At 32.2% G+C, this 12,512-nt stretch overlaps 1 protein-coding gene across 16 annotated transcripts; it reads right to left on the bottom strand.

The window, feature by feature from the left end:
• Positions 1-9,014: 9,014 nt before the first annotated feature.
• LOC112291108 (uncharacterized) lies at positions 9,015-12,270 on the bottom strand. Of its 16 annotated transcripts, none has more exons than XM_090255988.1 (3): positions 12,238-12,270; positions 11,265-11,334; positions 9,015-10,763 (listed from the first exon to the last, which is right to left on the bottom strand). In XM_090255988.1, the coding sequence occupies exon 3, from the start codon at positions 10,218-10,220 to the stop codon at positions 9,531-9,533; it is 690 nt and encodes a 229-aa protein (XP_090112114.1). In that variant the 5' UTR covers positions 10,221-10,763; positions 11,265-11,334; positions 12,238-12,270; the 3' UTR covers positions 9,015-9,530. The 16 variants fall into 16 exon arrangements, with proteins under 16 accessions (XP_090112114.1, XP_024393902.1, XP_090112116.1 ...); XM_024538134.3 differs by having other exon boundaries at positions 9,015-10,833; positions 12,238-12,262; XM_090255990.1 differs by having other exon boundaries at positions 9,015-10,479; positions 12,238-12,256.
• Positions 12,271-12,512: the final 242 nt, after the last annotated feature.

Below are 12,512 nucleotides of genomic sequence, written 5' to 3'. Positions count from 1 at the left end.
CTGGATATAGACATTTCAAATATAATGTCATACCTTTTAGACTTACAAATGCACTAGCAGCTTTTCAATATCTTATAAATGATGTTTTTTTGAGAGTTTTTGGACATTTTTATTATCTGTTATCTAAACAACATTTTGATCTATTATAAGAACATAGAAGAACATGGACTTCATATTTGTTGTGTGTTACAAAAATTAAGAGATGAGGGACTCTATACCAAGGAAGAATATTATATATTCTACACTACTCAAGTTGACTTTTTAGATTATATCATTTCAAATGATGGACTTATGATGGATCTTAATAAAGTTTAAATTATTATGAATAGAAAGATCTCAAAAATGGTCTAAGATGTCTAATATTTTTTGAAATTTGCTAATTCCTATCGGATTTTTATCAAAGGCTTCTCTTGAATTCTAATTCCACTTACACGTTTGACTTATAAAGATAAATTTTAGTAGAATCAAGAAGCAAAAGCAGCATTTAAAGCTTTAAAAATAGCCTTTATTTCTTCTCCAATCTTATATCATATTCACTTTTTTAATGCATTCTTTATAAAAATGGACACATCATACTTTGTTTTGGGTGTTGTATTATTACAAATAGGAGTAGATCATAAATTTCATCCAATAGCTTTTAATTCTAAGAAATTTTGATGAACCAAAATTAATTATGAAATCCATGACAAAGAACTTTTTGTAATTAAAGATTCTTTTCAAGAAAAAAATCATTATCTAAAAGGCGCTTCTAATCTAGTCATCATGTATATGAATCACAAGTACCTTGAATATTTCATATCAGCTTATATTTTGAATCATCGCCAGGCTTGTTGGAGCATATCTTTGTCAAGATTTGAGTTCAATATTACTTATCGACTAAGAAAACAAGAAGGTTTATCTAATGTCTTTTCTAGGCATTCTTATCTTGCATCTAAAGAAGGAGATGTAGCTTTTGATCAACAAAGGAAAATTTTATTGAAGCCATAATAATTTCATCTTCAAATAGTGAAATCAACATTGACTGTTGATTTAACTTTTTTCAAACAAATTCAATCAAGTATATCCTGTGATCTTCTTGTTCATGATATTAAGAATACTTCTTCTAAGTCTTGTGATATTTCTAAGTTCAAGTTCAAAAACAACCTATTATATTTCAAAAGATATCTATATGTGACAGAAGGAAAAGCACATTTACATGTTCTTCAAGCATGTCACGACTTTCCAACAACGGGACATTTTTTATACAACAAGACTTTGGAGCTAATATCCAGAGATTTTTAGTGGTCGCAAATATTGAAGGCTGGAAAAAACTTTGTTCAATCATGTGATATTTGTTCAAGGTCAAAAACTCTTCATCATCAAGCTTATCGACTTTTTTAGCCATTACCAATTCCAAAACAACCATGGTCTTCTATTTCTATAGATTTTATTAGGAATCTCCTAGTCTCAAGTTTGTGTGATTCTATATTTGTGATAGTAGATCATTTTATCAAAATAACACATTTTGTACCATGTACAAAATCTATCACAAGTGAAAAAATTGATAAGCTTTTCTTTGACAATATCTATCAATATCATAGATTGCCGAAAGATATTATATTAGATAGGAGGATTCAATTCATATCAAGATTTTGAAGAACTCTTTTTAAAATTCTAAAGGTGGACATAAAGCTTTTTTTGACCTTTGATATTCAAAGTGATGAATAGACAAAATTCACAAACCAAATTTTAGAACAATACTTAAGGTGTACCATCAATTATCAATAAAACAATTGGAGAATATTCTTGCCAATGGCAAAGTTTGCTTATAATAATACAATGCATTCTTCTATGCAACAAACATCTTTCTTTGCCAATTATGATTACCATCCACAACTTGATACTTTTGACTTTTCAAAAATTAATAATCTTAAATCGAAAGGTTTGGCAAATTATTAGTCTGAGTTACATGCAACAATGAAGGTGCAATCAAAAGAAGCTCAAGAACGATAAAAAATCAATACATATGCCTATCGAAAGGAACAACTACAATTCAATATAGATGATAAGGTATAGTTACTTTGTCATAATATCAATACCACTTGTCCTTGTGATAAGTTGGACTATCGCAAACTTAGATTTTTTTCTATTTGTGGATAAATCAATCCATTTGCTTATCGATTACATCTACCAGAGTCAATGAAGATCCATCATGTCTTCTACGTGTCTCTTTTTGAACCATATAAGATTGTGAACATATCAAGAAGAAGACAAGCCCCACCTCCTCTTATAAAAGTGAACAATAATAAATATTTCAAAGTAAAAGAAGTTCTACACTCAAGGCGGTGTCAAAATAAATTAGAATATCTTATCCATTTGCACAGATATGATATTAGTGAAGGTAAATAGAAGCTAATAAAAAATCTTACAAATGCAGTAGAGGCATTGAAGGCTTTTCATTGATGACCTCCATCAAAACGAAGATAAAGAATAAAAAATCTTTGCTATAAAAAAAACAAGGTCTAGGGAAGATTGCATTCTACCTTCTATACTTGTTTGTGATTTTTTCTGTATTTGTGACACTAAGGAAATAGAGAACCAAAAATTAGCGGATTTGACTCAAGAGCCTTCAATTGCTGACTTATTGGATAAGACATTGTGATTGACACAATCTTCAAGTCGATACAATCAAGATAAAGATCCTCAAGAACAACATATTCTTCCTTGAATAGATGGTGTGATACAATATGTTTGGTATCACAACCTTAGAAAGAACTCTCAATATTTGATGATTTTACTAGAGATAGGAACAATTCTTGATGATGTTTCAAATGTTTAATTTGAAGGAAGTTATGAAGGTGTCAACAACGATCAAATAATTGGGTGATCTTTCCCCCCTAATATGAGATACTATTGGTGGTTCAAATGCCCTATCAACCATCTTCAAAGAGAATAAAGATTAGAGTATGTGGCAAATATAATTTGCCACATCTTAGATTTTTTTAATATATGATGACCGCTGTTCATAGAACTTATCTCTAGAAGAAGGGATAATATCACAGACATACACATGTAAATCAATAATTACCTATATGATTACATAAAAATAGATTAATTTCATAATATCTTCTATAAAAGCTTTGTAGAAGCTTCATAGATATTGCTTTGAGTATATATGTATCTATAATTGACTTTTTAGGTTAAAAACGTGGTCAACAAGTTGGCCATATACCACACATGTTGGTAGCTTGAAGAATAAGCTAATTATATGGCCCACATATTGAAAATTTGCTTTGTAAGCTAAGGCATGTGTCCTACAAATTCAACACATATTAAAGGTCCTATAGAACATTGCCATGTAGCTTCTAGTTAGATAGTATATATAGAAAGAAGAATGAAGCCCTCTTCACTCTTGTCAATTCTTTTTTTGCTTCTAATCTAGATTTAAGAGTCTCTAATTTCCTTATCTTTTGGCAGTAGCTATTTTAGTTTTTTTTTTTAATATATATATACTATTTTATTCCTATTTTTTCACTTTTCTTTTGAAATAAATTTTCCACGTTTATGCATCTTCTTCAAGTTATGTCGTTGATAATAGATCAATTGAATAAAAACTTAGATCTATTTAATATTCTATTCTCTTTCTTTCTTTCTTTCTCTCTCTCTTTCTTTCTTTCTTTCTCTCTTTCTTTCTTTTCATATATATATATATATATATATATATATATAGACTTAATTCTTTATTTATTTTGATCTCTTAAAAATCTTTTAAAAACTGTTATTGAAGTTGATTATATGAAATCTTTTACTTACGCAATCCATCACAAATAAAATTTTGTTATTGTTTTTTAAGGGTCAAGTCATTATTTAATTGTTGAATTAACTAAATCAATTTTCTAATATCTATCAAGCATCCATACTAAGAAATAAATAATGCAATTTATGCATGATCTAAGCTTTATTGATAAGAAAAGACTTAGAGCAAAAACATGTTTCAATTCTTTAGAACTAAGTCATTTTTTTACTTCAATATAAATCTTGTCTCTAATTCCACAATTCTTGTCATTTTTCAACTATCTAGTCAACTCTATTCAACAAAATATTTTTTTCCTCTTTGAGCAGATTAATACCGATTATCCCAAATAAACAAAAAGCACTTTAAACTGTTAAGAATGTTTTAGAAAGAGATACAAAAATAGCTAGAAGTAATGTGTACACATATACAAAATACATATATATACTTATAAAAAAGAATATATAGAAGGAGAAAGAGCTTCTAAAAAAACTATATATTGATGTGGTTGTATTACTTATATATAAAGAGAAGGAGGAGAAGATAAGCAATTTTTCTCCACTTCATTCTAAGAACTATAGCTACAATATTTACTGTACCTACAGTGAATGTTATGAAAAGCGTTGGATATATTTAATACTTTCAACACTCCTCTTTGCTTGTCATAATATTTATATTATATAAAATTTGCATAGAATTATGATTTATAATTTTTTGTAATCTTATATGATTAACAAGTGCTACTTCATTAAAACCTTATTTGAAAAAATCTTATTGTATTCAAGGACAAAAACCATAGATGAAGGAAAAAGATTACAACATTATTTTTTTAATTATTTAAAGAGTTCATTAACTTTCTTGACCATGAAAAGCAAGTTGCCTCATACCAATGCCATAAGTAAGTCAGCAATGGTTGAACAAAGAAAGAGTTTTGGTGAAGAGATCAGCAAGGTAATTTGTAGATTTAATTTTTTTAATTTTAAATGCTTAATCAATAACCAAGTCATAGATATAATTAAAATATTTTGAATCAATATACTTTCTCTTCTTGCATTTAATGAAACCAACTTGCATTTGTGTAATTTTAGATTTGCAAATCATGTGTAATATATTCTTAAGTGTTCAATGTCTTTTAAATAATATAATAAATATTTGGTGCCATTCTAATATTGTAGTATTGAACATGTATTATATCTTGAAATAATACTAATTGAAAATGTTATATCTAAACTTGTAGATGTGGCTTAATATGAAGGTGCTTCAACCACTGCGAGGTATGGATACTGATTTTTTAATATTTCTTCATTCTTTGTATACATACAATATGGAATATGACTATTACGACTATGTCCAATCATTGGCGTTGAAAATAGATAAGCATCAATCATATTGAATCTTTGTAAGATTTTTCTAATATATATATTAGTTAATAAAGAAAAATAATACCATTTGTGAGATGTTTAATTTGAAGACTAATGCAAAAACAATTTCTAAGTATTTTCATCTCAAATTCAAAGATAAGTAGGTTAATAGCTGCAATACATACAGATCTAATATCCTTTAGATTAAAATCATCAATATATATATAAGAATGATCACAAAATTAATTTTATTTTGTTTAATAAATAAATAAAGAATTAATAGATTACTCATAAAATTATTTTTAATTAAATAATCTTATAGACATTGATATCACATGTATCCAAATTATTTTACACCATACAAGGCCTTGTATAATTTAATACCATGATATTATTCTAAAATAGGTGCATTTGGAGTTTTTGTTTTTAAACTAGGTGAAACTTTCATATAAATATCTACATTAAGAGAATCATATAAATATACAATTATCACATCTATGAGATGTATCTCAAGAGTAGCATGGACTACTATTCTAATAATATATCAAAATATAATTAAATCCATGATTAGAAAATATGTGGATTTGTAATCAATGCCAAATCGTTGGATAAATCCTTAAACATCAAGATAAGCTTTATAGCAGATTATTTGACCTTTAGCATCTTGCTTATGTACTAATACCATCTTATATTCTACAAGGTGATATATAAGAGTATCTGTAATTGGACCAAAGACTTTCTTCTTATACAAAAAGATATACTCCTCCTCAATGGCATTTTTCTATTTTAATAAATTAGAACAATGCATTACTTCTTTAATGGTTTGAAGTTTAGGATCTTCTTCCTTGTAAAAAAGAAATTTTGCAGTCATGGATGCAAATTATTCATTTATTATAATAGATGATCTATCCCAAATGTTGTTTGTAGTATAACATAGAATAAATAATTCTATACTTTACTTGGTTATATTCCTTCCAATATCAAGATTTTTTATTGTATGAGGTGAAGATATAATTTGCATGGACATATCATTATTAATTGATGATTCCATAGGTTTAGTAGGAATTTCTATAGAAAAAATACCAAAATTAATGCATATTTTAGCCTTTTTTTATATATGGTTGCTTATCTACTCCACGAGTCTTTTAATTTTTGATATTATAACTTAAAATATATTAATTAGTAGTATTACAATCTAAGTAGGTGTATTCTAAGCATCATTAATAAAAATTATTGTAATCTAAAGCACATCATTGAAACTATGAGGTGTTTCATGCACAATCCATTTTAGATACAAAATCTTAACAACTTCAATTTCAGCCAAAGATGTTCTAAGATCAAGATTCATTGTAAATATTTTTGGTGCTTTAAATATAAGTATTGTATTTCTTTATTGATTAAATATTCTTATTTGAAGAAATAAAAATAATTCTCTTTAAAAATGATAATTTTGAAAACACGCACATAATAATGTATTAGTTGATCAATCAATAATATGAATAATATTTGGTGAACTAAAACTAATATATATACTTTTTTATTGATGAGTTCCAATGGTGCATTATTGAGGTTCTGGTACTAGAACCCAAGTAGGGCAATCAAACATTTGTAGGTGAAATACCTTAAGAAGACATCTTGAAATGAATTCTTATGATATAATAATTTTAAGAAAAGAGGGATGGAGGTGTATTAATGCTACAACATGAAAAATTACATGACTCTACATAGATTCAAGTAAATTTGCTTGAAGAAAGAGTAGTTGGATAATGACTTATATACACTTTATAAATGACCCTGCAAGTCCATTTTGAGCATATTCATATAGAACACAATATATAAACTCAATCCTTGTTATAATACAATATTCTTTAAAAGACTTTGATGCAAATTCTTTTGCGTTGTCCCTACAAAATGTTTTGATAGGATAATCAGGAAAATATACGTAGAAACAAATAATCATAGATAATAGTTTGAAAAATACCTTATTTTAGTTTGATAATAATAAAATATGTGATTGTTTTCTTGATGAATCAATAAGGACCAAAAAACAACAAAATGGTCCAAATATTCAATTAATATGACCACAAATATCACCATAGAATTTTTAAAGCATTAGTGATAATTCTCTTGGGAGTTTTTAAATTGAGGGCTAAGCAATCATCTTATCTTGCATACATGCATGACATAATTCCATAGAATTTGTATATGTAAGTTTTAAATTATGCCTAGTTATATATGGAATTATCTTCTAAAATAATATAAATCCTAGATGTTCTAATCGTCCATGCCAAAGAAAAATGTGACTTTCTATGACAGATGATGCAAAATTAAATATAATAGGAGGCTAGATTACAATTTGGTATAAATGATTTATCACAATTAAGGCTTTTTCAATAATTTTATGATTTTGTATAAGAACCAAAACCTCTTGCCTATTTAGAATTGTAGTTGAAAAGTGATAACCATTGGCATGTACATCTTGATAGCTCATCAAACTCTAAGGTACTGAGAGTATAAATATTACATATTTACATTTTATATTAGAACTTGGAAGCAATTTTACCATTGTTGTTTCTTCCAAGACACATAAATGTATCAAATTATGACGTGCATGTGGAAAGAAAATGGTCTTTTGATAATCAAACTTAGATTTAAGATTCTCATAAAGCTTAGTTGAATCTTCCATTTCCAAATATTGATATTGCAATGCAAGTACAAGATGATGACGAAGGAGAAGAAGTGCTTTCCAATGGATAGGAAGAAGAATAAAAGTACTTACAATAAGAGATTTTTTAAACAGAATTGCATCTTAGAGTTGTTCTGCAAATAAATTTGATTTTGTCATTCTATCTATAATAGATAATTATTTCCATCAAGAGCCAATGGTGGAAATAGGAGAGCTTGAAAATATTGGAATGTAGTGGTAATAGTTAGAAACATAGTAGTGGCAGTTGAGGATGTTGAAGCATTCATTATAAATTTGTGAAGAAAATACAAGATCAAGTAGAAAAGATTGAATAAAATGAATCTTGAAATGTGAAGTCAAATAAAATGATGAAGTTAAACATGAAATCAAAAATATTAAAAAATTTGGAAAGATTTTTTATTTTTTATTTTTTTTATTTTTTTCACAAAAACAAAGGTCTACAGTAGATTACACTAATAGCAGTAAATAGTGAATGGACAGCAATGACAATGGTGATAGTGATGACAATGGCAATGACAATTCAATAGCAAGGTCGTGAAGGTAGGTGAGAGCAAGCAGCAACAAGCAATAAGCAAGCAAGGCAATGTAGTATAAGAAAAAAAATGAAGGAAAATTGAAAGACAAGGTATATACAAGTTTTTAAGAACCAAGAGTAATACACAGGAGTGGTCATATTGATAATGTATTGAAAATGTTTGAGAGAGAGATACAAAAGTAGCTAGAAGTAATGTGCACACACATACAAAACACACACAAGAGAGTATACAAAAGGAGAGAGAGCTTCTATGATTTCTAAACACTATAGCTATAGTATTTACTATAACTACAGTGAATGTTATGGAGGGCACCGACTACATTTAATGCTCTCAACATAAACAAACTCAATAGGCCTATGTACTGACAATAGACAGATGCTAACAGAGAAAACATATCTATCGCTTTCTATATATATAGAGAGAGACATATATATATATATATATATATATACAAATATAAAATAAGAACATTTGGGAGCCAACAAGTATGACTTGAGTTTTACAGATATGGAACTACATTGTTTTAGCTAGAGTTTTACAATGTTTTCCATCTCAATGTGCCAAGAGACGGTGTTTTGTATGTTTGAATGTTTTCCATCTCACTGTGCCAAGAGACGGTGTTTTGTATGTTTGAGTGAAGATAGTAATAGTCAGAAGGAACATAGATCAGGAAAGAATTCCTGAACTGGAGTTTTTTACTTTATTTTTTATTTTTAATACCGCCATCGTTCCGAATTGCTAAATACACACAGGAAACAAGTTTATCATCGATGTAGTACTGCTTTTGGTGATCACAAGGTTATAATACAGGTACAGAACTGCAAACCAGTTAGTATCTATACGAACATGGGATGCGTCACACATGCACTCGGAAATGTTCACAGGTTCCACCTTCTCACCTAAATGGCCGCTTGCACGGGCCGCCTTCCAGGTCTGCCCATAGGCCCGGCTGAGGAGGAACCCCTGAACCCCATGGTGATGGTGTCGTTCACACACCAGTGAAAGGGAGGCTCCGCAACGTTCCTTTCCTGCCATAAGCAGCATTGTTTACATAATCCCCGAATTTCTACTCTATTTTTCCTCCCCATCAAACTCCGAAAGACACCAGATAGTTTCGAAAAGTCCAGAGGAGACATTGCTGCTGAATGTTGATGTTATTGCGCCTGAGCCATGTGTGCTTGGGCCTGCTGCAGCATCAACGAATTGCTTTGCCCTGTTACCATCTTAGGTGAGTAATTGACAGATGCTCCCCTAGTGGGAGATTGAGAAGCTCTTGACATAGAGGTTGGTGAGAAAGTTGACCATCGGGAGGTGTAATTATTTGCTTGCACAGTGTTTCTTGTCAATCCAGTAGAACTGGGTCTAACACTCGAGGCCCGAGGCATAGAATCGTTGAATCTTTCTTGCAGGTGGTGCTGAGGCTGTTGACCAGCACCGTGAGCGTTCATTCTCTCCGATTGTCTGCAAAGATCGGCGACATTTTCCTGTGCCCCCCAGGCCTTGTTTTCCATCTTCCGCCGCCCCTCTACATTATGAACATGTGAAGACTGAGGACTCTCCCCGTTCCCAGCTGGAGGGAGACTTACACCATCGACTTGCTGATTCAGTATCCTTCCATTCTGCCACCCTGGCCGTGGACTTGCGAAACCATTCTGTCCCATTCCTTCCTGACTTAGGGTCCGTTCCACTTTGCCTTCACGTGCTGCCAGGATAACTTTTCCATTCAGTGAGCTGTTGTTGATCGTCTGCCCATTTTCATTTGGTGAAGCAGTGCTAGGTGAAGAAGAGAACTTCTGTGAGTAAACAGGTGGAGACGTGAAATGGGGAGAAAGAGGTTCGTCCATGGCAATGCTGGGGTTAGGTCGTTCATCTGAAGGCGATAAATCTCCTCTCGAGGAATTGGAATTGGAATTGTCATCATCTGCATTCTCTGTTTCTGCATTACGCTTCCTTGTGCCTTTTCATTCCTTCTTCGACTTCTTGATTGAAATAAGAAAATGGCAATCCTTTTCTCTGCTTGGATTGTGCTGGTTTAAAATGATATTAAAATTTGTGTTCTCATTGATAGAAAGTTTTTGGTGCTTATCTTTATCCTTCAATGTTCTGCGACAAACAATACTGCTGAAAGCCGATTGGCAGGAATACCTGTTTTTTGACTTATTAGAGCCTGAAACCGTTTGAACGACAGAACAGAGTGCACGCCTACAACACCTTTATCATGCTCTTGATCCCCATCATGAAATACTACTGGATACGGTGTTGCAAAACTCTCCATCGAGAATGCAGTTCATAAACCAGGATTCCTGGAAACTGGACGTCTCAGTTCCTCCTTGCAACCCGTACAAATCGAACAGGAGGATTCCCGGCTAATTTTGAATCAACTGGAACTGGGAGAGAGAAATTCAGAAAAAAATTATGAAGCGCCCGCTACTGTCCATCACAACGATCAGCAAGACCCTTCACACCCATAGGATCAAGTTTGACAACAGTCAAGCCTTCAAATTGCTATGAAAAGAAAAAACAGAGAAGAAAAAGGAAAAGAAAAGACGTGAATTTAAGATCATAGTAGACAAGGTAAATACAGTTACAAAACTACTACTTAAGCACAGTGAAGCCATCTTAATCTAAAGCGAAGGAATAAGTCTGGCGAAACCACATCATTCTAGACTAGGATACTGAGACTCTGCTACGATACAGAACGAATCGGGACCATTCTCTTAAAAAGGGAAAAAAATAATGTGCTAGGAGCACCGTAAATGATGAAGCTACATTGAACCTCAAATGGATGGAACGCATCATAGTAAAAATCGGCTGCTCAGAAGGTTACCAGAAGCGGACAGAAGACGGTTGATGAATCAAGGAAGGACACTAGGTTCGCGGCAACACACCTGAGTATGGAGATGACAAGTCATGACTTCCAGACATCCTCGTACGCAGTCTTCCTGCATCACAATTTTCCTGCAGCGAAAATCCATCTATTTCAGTTTTAATGTCCTATAAAATTGCGACCATCCAAAATAGTCATACATCAGACACCAATTAGACAATCAAACTATGCTATCTAGAGCTGTAAAAGAGTGTGTTGTCGCAAAATGACCCTTGCAGGTCCTGAAACAATCCTTGAGAGGAAACGACACACAGATGGCGACAGGAGTATCCTTGCCGCACATATTACACGACGAATTTAACAGCATCCGCCGATTGGAAAGCGAGAGGGCTACAACAGGCATGTACACCGGCTTCAAGCTCCAATGTCTCAATCAAAGATTGTTTATTCTTTCATTAAAACTTGTAAGAGAAAATCAAGTCGGGTAAAGTCACACTTGCTTGGAGGGGAACCTTCCAACACGCTCTACGGAAAAAGCTCAGCAACTGCCCATACCGCTTTCCCATCAATCTACGATGACTACGCATCTGAGTCACAACTCGCTCGAAGCAATTGTATCCAATAATCATCGCATGGAAGCTAAAAGAACAGAGTATACAGAGGAGTAGGAGATGAATCAAACATGGAACCGATCGTGAGATTACCAAATCCTCTGCACGCACACGCCGGCAGAAAAACCAGACGAAATCTACCAAGCTATAACCTCAGTACAAACATTGCACTCATCCTCCGAACTCAGGGCTATCGCTAACCCAATGATCAATACCCCGCGGTGTTCCTTAACGGAAAACAACGCAATCTCGCATCACAAAACGACACAAACCCGAAACTAAGCACGACCCACATTAGTACCTGCACTTCACCACGCCTCATACTACAATCCACTGACATCACGTCATTAAAAACCTAATCGAACTCTCATCGCACAAGACCAAAACGCATCACTCATCATCACCCTGGCCCGAATTCCACACCTCCACAAACCTCTTAACCATCCCGCTTCCTCGATCTCAAAACAATCAACACAGCAGAAGCCCGATTCCCACTGGATCCCACTCACCAGCACTGGTAACTCCGACATGCGATCCACCAAAATATTTTATTATACATTAGATATTTGTAAAAGATGTCACTTGGATTTTGAAGGCAAATTAGATCTCAAATTATGTTTATTGCTAAAGAAAAAAGAGTTATATTGTCTTACTTTCCCAAATCTCTAATCTTGGAAATGTCTTAAAAAATATTAAAA

This window comes from Physcomitrium patens, chromosome 14 (assembly GCF_059467195.1).
Source record: "Physcomitrium patens ecotype Gransden chromosome 14, ASM5946719v1, whole genome shotgun sequence".
Classification (NCBI taxonomy): Eukaryota; Viridiplantae; Streptophyta; class Bryopsida; order Funariales; family Funariaceae; genus Physcomitrium; species Physcomitrium patens.
Note: the sequence above shows the minus strand (reverse complement) of the source record. Positions and strands in the feature narration are given on the sequence as shown.